Source organism: Pyrus communis, chromosome 4, assembly GCF_041283825.1.
Source record: "Pyrus communis isolate YQ-2024b chromosome 4, ASM4128382v1, whole genome shotgun sequence".
Classification (NCBI taxonomy): Eukaryota; Viridiplantae; Streptophyta; class Magnoliopsida; order Rosales; family Rosaceae; genus Pyrus; species Pyrus communis.
Window position 1 is genome coordinate 8,969,728 of NC_142568.1, and position 13,383 is coordinate 8,983,110.

General features: G+C 37.7%; 1 protein-coding gene and 1 long non-coding RNA gene across 3 annotated transcripts; one reads left to right on the forward strand and one right to left on the reverse strand.

Moving 5' to 3' along the window:
* Window positions 1-1,499: 1,499 nt before the first annotated feature.
* LOC148697411 (uncharacterized) lies at window positions 1,500-9,267 on the reverse strand. Of its 2 annotated transcripts, XR_015961555.1 has the most exons (5): window positions 8,908-9,267; window positions 4,352-4,411; window positions 2,573-2,641; window positions 2,112-2,201; window positions 1,500-1,971 (listed from the first exon to the last, which is right to left on the reverse strand). It is a non-coding gene; the product is annotated as an uncharacterized LOC148697411 (long non-coding RNA). The 2 variants fall into 2 exon arrangements; XR_015961554.1 differs by lacking the exon at window positions 4,352-4,411 and having other exon boundaries at window positions 8,908-9,250.
* A 62-nt stretch (window positions 9,268-9,329) lies between these two features.
* LOC137721968 (uncharacterized) lies at window positions 9,330-10,286 on the forward strand. The gene is made up of 2 exons (XM_068460984.2): window positions 9,330-9,434; window positions 9,749-10,286. The coding sequence occupies exon 2, from the start codon at window positions 9,780-9,782 to the stop codon at window positions 10,284-10,286; it is 507 nt and encodes a 168-aa protein (XP_068317085.1). The 5' UTR covers window positions 9,330-9,434; window positions 9,749-9,779.
* Window positions 10,287-13,383: the final 3,097 nt, after the last annotated feature.

The window sequence follows — 13,383 nt, forward strand, 5'->3', positions numbered from 1 at the left end:
GACGCCTAATTAGAAAGAAGAGAAAGAGGGAATGACCAACCAAACCGACCCGTGCACCCACAACAACCCAGTTTCGAACCAGTGGAGTTTTCCAGTGATACCCATCAAATTTTCAGGTGATTTTCATCCATTCCCCACCTCCAAACCTCATCACCACACCCCCAACATCCATTACTAGCTAAAATCGACACAAATTGGTTAAGATTCATGAAGGAAATAATCATGGGTGGCGCGGATGCCATTGCTCGAGATCCACCAATCTTGCAACTATTTCTTATGATTGCCACCATCACTAGCCTTCCCTTGGACCTAGGAACAAGACCCAACCGGTGGTTGGGGCGGTGGAGCTTTGGAGTCGACGAATCGAAGCACACCCTTTATAGGGTTTTCGGCGGATTTTTGTGGAATTAGGGTTTTTCCCGGCCAAATTGGCCTTAGTCACAGGTATAAAGTTGCTCCACTCATTAAGATCTTCATTTCTAAGAAATTTGAGAATTTTTAGAAATAGTTAAACTTTTCAACTAGACGGGGCGACCGACCGTCACTTGTGGTGGTGAGTGGCCAACGAACTGACGATGTCGTTCTAAGTCCTATTAGATGCCCTGAGTTTATATTTGATATCTATATGATGTGAATTGATTATTGTGAACCTAGTTTCATTATGGCGCATCACTTGATTATTATTTGAAGTGACAATCCGACTGTTGGTTTGATACCAAACTTTAATACATTATAGTACGTAATATTTGAGGACATTAGGAACTTACAGATTGGGAATCCGATGTACAGAGCTTCCCTAATTGGATTTGTAAGTTCATAAAATAAAATGTTAACCGCCACTTGAATTTGCAATTGACGGATATCCAACCGTTGGATTGTAATGAAATTTTAGTATGATGTTATAGAAGCATACTGTGGATCTTTGGAAGTTATAGATTTCATACTTCTATTTCTAATATAATCTACTCTCAAATTACTTAAATTCAACATTCAACATGCATGCAACCAAAATGACTATACATATATATTTTCGGCTCAGTTCGATATTCCCAAACCATTGAATTTGTAATCCCAATTCCTGTACTAGTAATATGCCCACGTGTTGCTATAGGACTTGAATGCACCAACTTTAACTACATGAATAAGACACATTTAACCTGAAAAAAAAATTAAACATAATCATGAATGAATAAAGGATAGATGAGTAAACAGTGTCCGTAAAGAGGCATTGTACAATTTACAAAACAAACTTAAACATTTCAGATCACCAAAGTTGTATGATTTGCACAAAAATTAAGGTAACACAAATGATTCATTTTTTTTTCATGCAAATCCCACATCAAGCAGTGGGTACACAAAAGCTCATCTATGTAGCTTCACCTATTAGCCATCCACCAACTGAGGCACACACCATGCATATACGCTGAATCATTTTCTTTTTAGCAAACAAAAAGAACATCACACGTTACATGTAATATGAGGTCCGACACCAACAAATATTTAACAGGAAATGTAAAAGTTGTTCATGTAAATTAAAGTGTTACGAATTAATTATCAAATAAAGTCATGATCAAATCCCCCTCTTTAATTTTCTGATTTATTACGTTTTTTTTCTTTTCCCACGATGATGAGACGCTCTTGAACAAATTAGGGTGCACAAATTAGATTAACATTAAAAAAAAGAACAAACTAACTCACATCATTTGATATGAAAAGTAGTTTATGTAGTGAAGGAGATTGAACACTCCCAATGATAATACACAACACTCAAACACCCAACCAAATACCATTTCTGGGTCAGTGAGGGTAAGAGAGTGTGCCCTTGGTGTTCTCACTCTCAGTGTGACCTTGCTTGACAGAGCTATGACCTTACTACCAAAATGGAAAGAAGCCGGTAAAACAGCATTGGCACTTACATTTGATATATGCAACCTGCTCTGGGAGCCATGTATTCAAAGTGGCAGATCTCACCTACAAAAGCATCCAAATCATCAGAATAATGCAGGAAAATAAAGAACCGAAACTCATTAGCATAACGCATAACATATGGAATTCAGTACCATACAAATAATAAAACGAATTTGAAGTTTTTGCATAACCGAAAATTATACTTTGATATATGTGCCCCAAGACTCCTGTGGATCCTTGAACATTGCATGCATATGAAGATTCCAGGATTCACGCTAGCAAATCGTGGAGCTCTGCACCAAAAAATGGAAACAATACAACAATTTAGAAAAAAAAATGTTTGACATATTTGTTTGAGGTTACCAGCACGACATGCAGTATGAAAATATTTAGGATGTAAATTGAAAATATATCTAGTATTGTTGCAATGACACATCTACAAATCAAAGTAATATTACAAAAAGAAAAAAAAAAAATATATATATATATATATATATATATTTCACCCATCTTACATAAAAATAAAACTCTGTAAAAAAATTTTAATTTAAAAAAGAAATGAAAGCTAAAATTATATTTAAGACCTAATATCAATTGGCAACTATTAATTGACTACTCTCTTTGATGACATGCTTCAACTGAAACAAAGGTTCTAGGCAATTACATCTTTTATATGCATGCCTCTGTTTCTCCAAAGACCAGTGACCAAAGGCTTTCATCATCATTTGTATATCTGTAACAGAAACAAACAATGAGAAACATGTCATTCAATTCTTGATTGTTACTAAGACAATTATTGAGAATGGAATTAGAAGTATGTCATTGCATTCTCAATTGTCATTTGATGAGCAGATTTTATAGTATATATTTAACCCTATTCTTGGTATATTTTGGTTAATATTTTGAAAGAATTTTGATACTTTGAATTGTATTTCTAATTTAGGACTTTCGACTTCCTCTGGAGGAAAACATAATTAAATGGACGAATTTTGGAGTAATTCTAGTTGGAGGATGTTCGTGAGTCACTTGGCTTGATCGTATCAAAATATCAGAATTTTCTACCAAGCGGTTATTTTCTGGCGATAAAATAAATGAGCAATGCGCAGTGCTGGAATAGTGACGTTTTGGGCTTGAATTGCATTTTTGAAGTCCAAGATGACCTCGGATGGGTTCGTGGCCTTCTGGAGATATGTTCAGAACGTCCCGATCTTTAAAACAAGCTATTATGGGCCGGATTTGGAGGATTTCTGAGGCTAAAACGTGGCTGGACAGTTCCCTTGCAGTTTTCCTAGTTTAATTAGGATTTTATTTTCTAAGTATTTTATTTTTATTATTTACTTTCCTAGTTGGAATAAGAGACCTATGTTTTAGGGTTTGTAGAGGGGGCTCAGCAAGGAGATTGCTTGCCCGTTCTGAAATAGAAAAAAAAAAGAGGAGACAAAGGAGGATTGCTAGGGTTCGTGGATATTTTCTAATTTAAGGTGTTTTCATTCCTTTGACTCATTTGAATGATATTTCCTTTGATTTTTATTATGAATATGTGTAACTAATTCATTTGTTAGGGTTAGGCCATGAACTGTAGCATGAATATGTAATTTTATTAATTTGCTTATGAATGGATGCATGTTTGCTTTGAATTATTAATCACCACGATTAAATCTATCTATATATTTTAATGATTGATCACCATTAGGGTATTTAGACAAGTTATTTGATGCAATTTCTGTTGGAACATCACCCTGAAATTGAGGAGGGCTTCTTGTGATTAGTAATTGTAAGTTCACTTAAGGCGAACATCACGCTCTTAAGGGTTGCATGGTTTTTCAAAAGGTTTTCACGAAGTTTAATGAGTCTTGCATGTTTATATTTAATCTGAACATCACAGATGGATTGCATGTTAGATATACGTTTTCGCTTGAACATCACAAGGAAAATATGCGTTAGGAAAACCTAACCTTCAAAGCATGGATGTGGAAATTTATAAGTAATTGATAGAATTGCATAGGATTGTAACGGTGACGGCTTAACCCTAGTTTTTCCCTAAATTGTTTTAATTAAAAAACGTTTTTATGTTTGCTACCTTTATTTTCCAACTTCGAGGTTCTCTAATTGTTAATTCAACATTTTCAAACTCAAAAATCTTAAATCTTTGATAAAAATCTGTTTCAATAGTTAATTAAGAGTTGATTTAATTATGAATTAATCAAACAATCTTTGTGGACAACGACCTTGCATGAGCAATTATACTACAATTACCTTGTATTCTTGCAAGTATTTTCAGTGATTTTAACCCTATTTGCTTGTGGTAAAAATCCTATCATCATTCCAATGTGGATGTTAATTGGACTCTATTAATATTGAAGTTATCGGATGAGAAATTAAGCAGAAGAAAAATCAAAAGTTTCTTAGGATGCCAACTGGTACATCAAAGCAAAAGAACAACCATTATATTAGTATGCCATTATCATCTGGGGAACAAATCCAATTGCCAGCTTTTACGTACCTACAATTATAAGCAAAGTTTGGAATTCACAAAAAAATACTGGGCAAATACTAGGGCTACCATTTGAAAAAGCTAAACAACAACAAACTTTGACAGATTAACTACAATTAAATTAAGATGATGATAGGAGCATATTCATGCGACTTAAATGGCTTGTTCTCGTGCATTTACGTTATGTTTCTCTCGTTATTTTAGTCCTTTATGCTTCTTTTGTGTGTTTTCAGGTTCTAAGGGCCTAGGGAGCAAGTAAGTGCATTTTGAGGCCATTTGGAGCATTTTTGGGCATGGATTGGATAGCTTATCCATGGAGCCAAGAGGATGGACGAATTTGAAGGCCTTGTATGCACTTGAAGACACAAAACAATGGCCCTAACCCAATCACATAACACATTATGCCATACAAACCAACCTATTTTAGGGCCATTCTATGTACTTAAACCCTAGCCCTTTAAACTAGTTCATATATCTCATATTTCCATTCACAACACTTCACACAACACAAATACACATCCATTGCCGCAATTCCCCTTCCATTTTCTGTGCAGTTTTTCTCCTTCATTGCAGCCACTATCCAACACTTCCCATCCCTCCAAAACACTTCACATAATCCCCAAAGCTCACCTTAGACCTTGTGCTACAACAACGAGGAAGAAAAGAGTGCCTAAACGTTCATACAATTCAAGTTTGAGTTGTTGGAATGTTTAGGTGTTTCTTTGATTTCAAAGTTTAAATTTAATTCTCTTTGTTTTGTACGTATGAGAATGGAAGAGAAGAGTGCCTAAACGTTCATACAATTCACGTTTGAGTTGTTGGAATGTTTAGGTGTTTCTTTGATTTCAAAGTTATGAGGAACTAAACCCCCTTTAGCTAGGGGGTGATTCAAAATACATGTTTATGCTTGCAATATGAATTAATTACTTTTGGATGGAATTTCATAAGTGATGCGAGATTTATACGCACACAAATTAAACCCTCTTTTTATCAATTGTAGTATAGGTGCAAGTAGGGATCGTTCTGGACCGGGGATTAGGAGGGATTGTTAATAACTTGGATTTGACTTAAAAACGTAAAAACATAATATAAAACACTAAACTAGACTCAAAGAATGTAAAACTAAACTTTAAAACATTAAAACAAATCAAAAGACTCAAAATGCTTTTAAAAACACAAACTAAAATGCTATACTAAACTCGAAGAATTCAAAACTAAAAATAAGAAAGATTAAGACTAAGACTTAAACGAAATATGGGGGGATTGATTTTGGACGAATTTAAACTAAAATGGATAGATTGTAAAGAAAACAAATTGTAAATATGAAATTGACGGAAATGAATGGATGGTATGGCTAGCTAAGGGGTTCATCTCCATACATGTTACACTTGCATAATAAAATGATTTCCAATTGCATTTCAATAAACCATGAATTCTCAACACCCCGGGTTAATTAGGTCCGCTTAAATTAACCGTCAAGTTTTCCTTAAGTTAATGAATTGGATGATTGCATACGACAACCCAAAGCATTCCTCACAAGTTCCCTACATGAATTGCATAATAGAGAAACAAGCAAGAATCATTAAGCATCATGAAAACTATAAGTGTTGACGAGGCATTCGTTACTATGATTGCATGAAACTTATGCCAAGAATTCGTTTAACGCGATTGTTTATAAGCAACCTTCACTACTTGTGAATATAAGTTCATAACGATTAGGTGAAACTCACTTATATTCTAGCGTCATATTCATGCATGAAAATTAAGCACGCATTCTTAATAAACATACATAAATAAGTTATCAATCAAACGGTTAAACAAATTGAATCCACAACTTATGAAACGCAATTAGAAGTAATCAAATCAAAATGCAAGCATAAACATATATTTCGAATCCCCCCCTAGCTAAAGGGGGGTTTAGTTCCTCATACAAAACAAAGAGAATCGAAATTAAACATTGAAATCAAAGAAACGCCTAAACATTCCAACAACTCAAACTTGAATTGTACGAACGTTTAGGCCCTCTTCTCTTCCTCTTTATTGTAGCATAAGGTCTAGGGATAATTGGTTTGGGGGATGGAAGTGTGGAATGGAAAAGGAGTGGTGGAGAAGTGGAAGGGGAATGGAAAAATGGTTGGTGTTTGGATTAGTAGGGAGGGGGGACTCACGGCTAAGGAAAGAATGGAAGTGTTTGAGGGGTGTTGTGTTGTGAATGAGATGTTTTGAATGATGGGAATGCAAGGGTATTTATAGGAGGAGTGGAGATGTATATGGCTATTTGTTTAAGGTGTTTGTGTGGAGGAATGATGGAGAATTGCATGTGGAATGGCTGCAATGATGAAGAATGAAAGCTGGAAAATAAAAGGGAAAGCTGGAAATCTGAAAATGCAAATGGGAATCCTGAAATGCAAAGGTGGCCACGGTTTTGAGTGTGTTTTGTGTTGGAAATGCATGTGAATGCATGTGAATGTTGTTTGTGTGAAGTGTGTGTGGGTTAAAGAGTGAATGGTGGTGTAATGATGAAGTGTGATGGCTGAAAATGTCAAGGGAAATGCATGTGATTGCATGGCAAAGAATTTCAGGATGCATGTGTGTTGAATGATTTCTTGGTGAGGGATGTGGAGTGGTTGAATGTGGTGCAATGATAATGTTTTGTGGCTGAATTGGTGGTGGAATTATGATGGGAGTGCATATGATTAAAGAGTGGGAGTGCATGTGGGTGAATGTGAAGGGAATGCATGTGTTGATAACTAGGTTAGTGGGTGGAAATCTGAAAATGGCATAAGGGAATGGGAGCTCACGGTTTTGAGTTGTTTGTTTGTGTGAAGTGTGTGTGAATGCATGTGAAGATGCTAATAAATAATGCATGTAGGGTTAGGAAATAAAATCATAACTTAAAGGGAGATGATTAAAGGGTGTTGAAAGGTTTGAAATGCATGTGTTGAATTGGTGGTTGAATGATGAAAGAATAAGTGAATGATTATGATAAGTGTATGATATGTTAAGTGATAAATGAATGATATGTTAAGTGATAAATGAATGATATGTGGTGATAAATGAATGATATGTGGTGAGTGATAAGTGAATGGAAGTGATAAGTGATAAGTGAATGGAAGTGATAAGTGATAAGTGTATGATATGTTGAGTGATAAGATAAGTGGTTATTGATATGTAGATGAATGAATGATATGATAAGTAATAAATATATGATATGTGGTGATGATAAGATAAGTGTATGATATGATAAGTGGTGAATGAAGGAGTGGAATGTTGGAATGTTATGCACGACTAAGGATATAGGAAAGGTTTAAATATCCTAAAACTAAAAGGAACAAGGTTCCAACACTTTGGTCTTCAATTAGGTTTTTAATTTCGTCCAACACTTTGGCTCCAAGCATAAGCTATCCATCCTTAGCCCAAAAGTGCTCCAAACGTCTCCAAAATGCATCTTTTTGCTCCTTTAGCCCTTTTGGCCTACAAACACACGAAAATAGCTTAAAGTACAAAAATAACTAAAGAAACATAACGTAAATGCACGAGAACAAGCCATTTAAGTCGCATGAATATGCTCCTATCAATAAGTTGTGGATTCAATTTGTTTAACCGTTTGAATGAATATGACGCTAGAATATAAGTGAGTTTCACCTAATAGTTACGAACTTATATTCACAAGTAGTGGAGGTTGCTTATAAACAATCGCGTTAAACGAATTCTTGGCATAAGTTTCATGCGTATTCCATAGTAACGAATGCCTCGTCAATGTTTATGATTTCCGTTGAACTTAATGATCTTTGTTGAATGTCTCTATCATGCGTATTCCATAGTTAGGGACTTTGATTAAGAATAAATTGGTTGTAATGCGTATTCCATTCAATCCAACGAATCTAGGGAAATCTGAAAGTTAATGTAAGTAGACCTAATTAACTTGGAGCATTGAGTTTCATAATTTATCGAAAGACCAACCGAAAATCAATCTTGTATTGCAAGTGTAACATGTGTGGAGAAGAACCCCTTAGCTATTCCATCATCCATATTTTTATCACATTCATATTTACATTTTGCCTTTAATTATATTCTGTCTTTTTAATTTAATATCGTCCAACCACAATTCCCCCCCCCTATTTTGTTAAGTCTTAATCATTCGTATTTGTTTTACTTTTGTATCTTTAAGCTTTTGGAGTCATAAACAATTGCAAATTCGTCTAAATTAAGTTCTAGCTTCTATTTGAGTCAATTTGATTGTTTTAGACAATTTGAGTTTTTCAAAGCCATTCTGAGTCATAGTAGTCTTGTTAAGAGTATTTTAATTTAGTTTTTATGTTTTTAAGTCAATTTAGAAGGTTTTAGCAAGCCCTCCTAATCCCCGGTCTAGAACGATCCCTCACTTATCCATTCTACTACAATTGTCAAACGAGGGTTTAATTTGAGTGTCAAGTAAATCTCGCATCAGATGACAATCGATATGTGAAGACAATCTGGGAAATCAAAGGCTCTGAAATCAATACCATATTTCATGTGCCTTTTACTGATTGTGGACCCAGCAGCCGAACCAGGATAAAATCGGAGAAAATCCCATAGGTCCTGATCTAGCTAAATCCCTCTCTCACTCAGTCCAAACCCGTACCTCCCATCTCTCTCCAATCCGTCAGTCCCTCTGTCTCCCTCCTCTCCTCCCCCCAACAACCCTCTGATCGACGCATCAGCCACAGGACACCCACCCGCATGTCCCTCCCGAAATCCCGGCGAACCTCTCCCTCTCAACCCTTCTGTCGCCCTTCCCTCTCTCTCCACGAGTCAAAGCCCAGATCCAGCCCAAAGAGCGAAGACCCGTTCTTAAGCCCAGTGGCAATCTTGTAAATTAATCGAAATTTGGGCTGAAATCAGCCGGGTGGCAAACTCGTAAATAAAATAAAATGAAATCCAACGAAAGTATAAATAACGCACAACCGAACCTCGCTGGAGAAGGCGAGGGCCCTTTTACGCTTCTGAGAACATTATCGCTTCTGGGATTTTCCCGGTTGAAGTAGAAACTGTAAGTTATTATCGTCTCTGGTTTTGCTTCGATTTATACATGTTAAGTTTTCTTATCATATTCCTATTTCTTCGATTTGCACAATTCACCAGTTGTATTTAGTTGCAGCAAAACCCTAATTTCTATTTAATTTGGATTTTCCAATTTCGTCTTAAATTCACCAGTTCTAATAAATTCACTAATTTACCTTGAAATCGTCTTTCTTTTGCATACCTATGATTGGAAGACCCAATTCCACAGAGGCCTCTGAAACCCTAAAATTTAACCCCTTCTTTTGTGAAAGGCCGAATGATGGTTTTACATATTCTACGCAGGTGAGTGTACAATTGGAGTTTAAAATTTGTGATGGGAGGTCATGGAGGTTTGAATATTCTGCCTCAGAAGCGGTGGAATGTGTACAACTTCGATAACAGAGAGAAGGTACGGCAGGACGAAGAGGCTGCGGCCAAAGAGGAGCAGCTCAAGCGTGAACAGTCACGAAAGCGGGATGCTGAGTTTCGCCTTGAACAGCTCCGGACTGCTCGTGGCCTGGCTCCGGTGAGCCAAGGGAAGGAGGAGCCTGCTGCAATGGAATCAAACCCTGCTGCAGTGGATTCGAAGTCTGCTGCAGTAGGGTCGAAGTCTGCTGCAGTGGAATCAAAGCCTGGTCATATTAATCTCTTCGAAGGGATTAAATTTTTTTATCCTACTAAGGGGTTGGAGAATGAGGGAGGAGAGGGTAAAGATGGATTTAAGAAAAATAAGAAGATGAAGAAAGAGGAGGCGAAGCCGAGGGTTGTGATAGCAGAAGATGAAAAGTATAGGTTGGGTTATGGAGTTAAGCGAGAATGTGTCCGCTGTTTTGCAACGTAAACTGCCTACCAAGTGCAAAGACCCCGGTAGTTTCACGATTCCTTGTGTGATTGGACATAATCATTTTGAACATGCCATGCTTGATTTAGGTGCATCCATAAATGTCATGCCTTATTCTATTTATGCATCTATGAATTTGGGTGAATTAAAACAAGATGGTGTAATTATACAATTGGCCGATCGTTCTAACGCGTATCCAAAAGGAGTTTTGGAAGATGTGCTTGTGCAGGTGAACCATTTAATTTTTCCGGCTGATTTCTACGTCCTAGACATGGAGGATTCAGCCCATTCTACATCTTTGCCGATTCTCCTTGGTAGGCCATTCATGAAGACGGCCCGAACGAAGATTGATGTATACAAAGGCACCTTGACAATGGAATTCGATGGGGAAGTGATTGATTTTAATATTTCTGAAACTATGAGATATCCCGTTGATGACCATTCTTGTTTTTCCATTGATGTTATCGATTCTTTGGCGCAGGTATACCTTGAAGAATTGAACGAGGACGCCCTGGAAACAACCATCACTAAGGCCATAGAACGCAAAAATGAAGGATTTGGGCCAATGCAAGGCCATGGCAATGAGGAGGAATTCTTTGCAATGGGTTCTAGTGAAGAAATAATTGAGGTTGTGGCAGCCCTTGAGTCATTGCCACAACAATATGGTAAGGTTCCACTCTCACTTTCAAATTCAGTTTCCACTAAGATGCTACCTTCTGTTGTTCAGGCACCATCGCTTGAACTTAAGCCGTTGCCGGACCATTTGAAGTATGTGTTTTTGGGAGAAGGCGAAACATTGCCCGTCATCATTTCATCAAGTCTCACGGCAATGGAGGAGGAGAAGCTTGTGAGGGTGCTGCGAGAGCACAAAACGGCCATAGGGTGGACTTTGGCCGACATTAAAGGAATAAGCCCTACCACATGCATGCACCGTATACTTCTTGAGGAGGGGGCTAAACCAACTCGAGAGGCTCAACACCGTCTCAACCCTCCGATGATGGAAGTGGTGAAGAAGGAAATAATCAAGCTTTTGGATTGCGGAGTGATCTACCCTATCTCCGATAGCCATTGGGTCTCTCCAGTTCAAGTCGTTCCCAAGAAGTCCGGAGTAACTGTTATTAAGAATGATGAGAATGAGCTCGTGCCTACACGCATTCAGACTGGATGACGCGTATGTATCGATTACCGGAAGCTAAATGCCATGACTAGGAAAGATCACTTTCCTTTGCCATTCATCGACCAGATGCTCGAAAGGTTAGCCGGTCATGCTTTTTACTGTTTTCTTGATGGATACTCTGGATATAACCAAATTGTGATAGCCCCGGATGATCAAGAGAAGACCACATTCACATGTCCCTTTGGAACATTTGCTTATCGTCGCATGCCATTTGGCTTATGCAACGCACCGGCCACTTTCCAAAGGTGTATGGTAAGTATATTTTCCGATTTTGTTGAAAAGATCATTGAGGTTTTCATGGATGATTTCAGTGTATTTGGGAGTTCATTTGATAATTGCTTGGATAATCTGACCTTAATTTTGAAACGATGTGTTGAAACTAACCTTGTCTTGAATTGGGAGAAATGTCACTTTATGGTGAAACAAGGTATAGTTTTAGGACATATTGTTTCAGAAAAAGGAATTGAAGTAGATAAATCGAAAATAGACCTTGTACGTCACTTACCCTCTCCTACTTCGGTTAGAGAGGTACGTTCGTTTCTTGGCCATGCAGGGTTCTATAGGCGTTTTATCAAGGACTTCTCCAAGATGTCCAACCCTCTTTGCCGATTACTTCAAAAAGATGTGCCATTCAAGTTTGATGAAGAGTGTAATTCGGCATTTAACCAACTCAAGGAGAAGCTAGTCTCGGCCCCCATTATTGTACCTCCAGATTGGAGCCTTCCGTTCGAGCTCATGTGCGATGCATCCGACTATGCATTAGGAGCTGTTCTAGGACAAAGAAGAGACAAGCGGCCGCATGTCATATACTATGCCTCTCGGACTCTCAATGATGCCCAATTGAACTACTCCACGACGGAAAAAGAACTTCTAGCTGTGGTTTTTGCTTTAGATAAATTCCGTTCATATTTAATTGGTACTAAAGTAATCGTTTATTCTGATCATGCAGCTTTGAGGTACTTGCTCACGAAAAAGGAAGCAAAGCCGAGGCTTATCCGTTGGATTCTTCTTCTTCAAGAATTTGATATTGAAATCCGGGATAAGAAAGGAAGCGAGAATGTAGTGGCTGACCATTTAAGCCGAATGATCCACGAGGAGCATGAACATGCCGTGCCTATCCCTGAAACTTTTCCCGATGAGCAGCTGCTATCCATTGAGGTAAGTGAACCATGGTATGCAGATTTAGTGAATTACTTGGTGACTAAACAAATTCCAAATGAACTAAACAAGCACCAACGTGATAAGCTTAAAAATGATGCACGTTTCTATGTTTGGGATGACCCTTATTTGTGGAAGTATTGCTCAGATCAAATTGTACGTAGATGTGTGCATAATTCTGAATTTCACTCAATTCTAAGCTTTTGTCACACATATGCATGTGGTGGTCATTTTGGCACACAACGCACTGCCCTCAAGGTTCTAGAGTGTGGTTTTTATTGGCCGACTATATTTAGGGATGCTAGAACCTTTTGTATGTCTTGTGATCGTTGCCAACGAATGGGTAACATAAGTACCAAGGACCAAATGCCGCAAACCCCTGTCTTTAATGTTGAAATTTTTGATGTTTGGGGCATTGATTTCATGGGCCCTTTCCCTCCATCTTATGGTTTCACTTATATCTTGCTAGCCGTTGATTATGTTTCTAAATGGGTGGAAGCAAAAGCCACCCGTACTAACGATTCTAAGGTGGTTGCAGATTTCGTGAAAACTAACATTTTTGCTAGGTTTGGAATGCCGAGAGTAATCATAAGTGATGGAGGGTCTCACTTTTGCAATCGGACCATTGAGGCGTTGCTAAGAAAGTACCATGTCAACCATAAGGTCTCCACACCTTACCATCCTCAAACAAATGGCCAAGCCGAGGTGTCTAACCGAGAAATCAAACAAATTTTGGAGAAGACCGTTGGACCAACAAGGAGG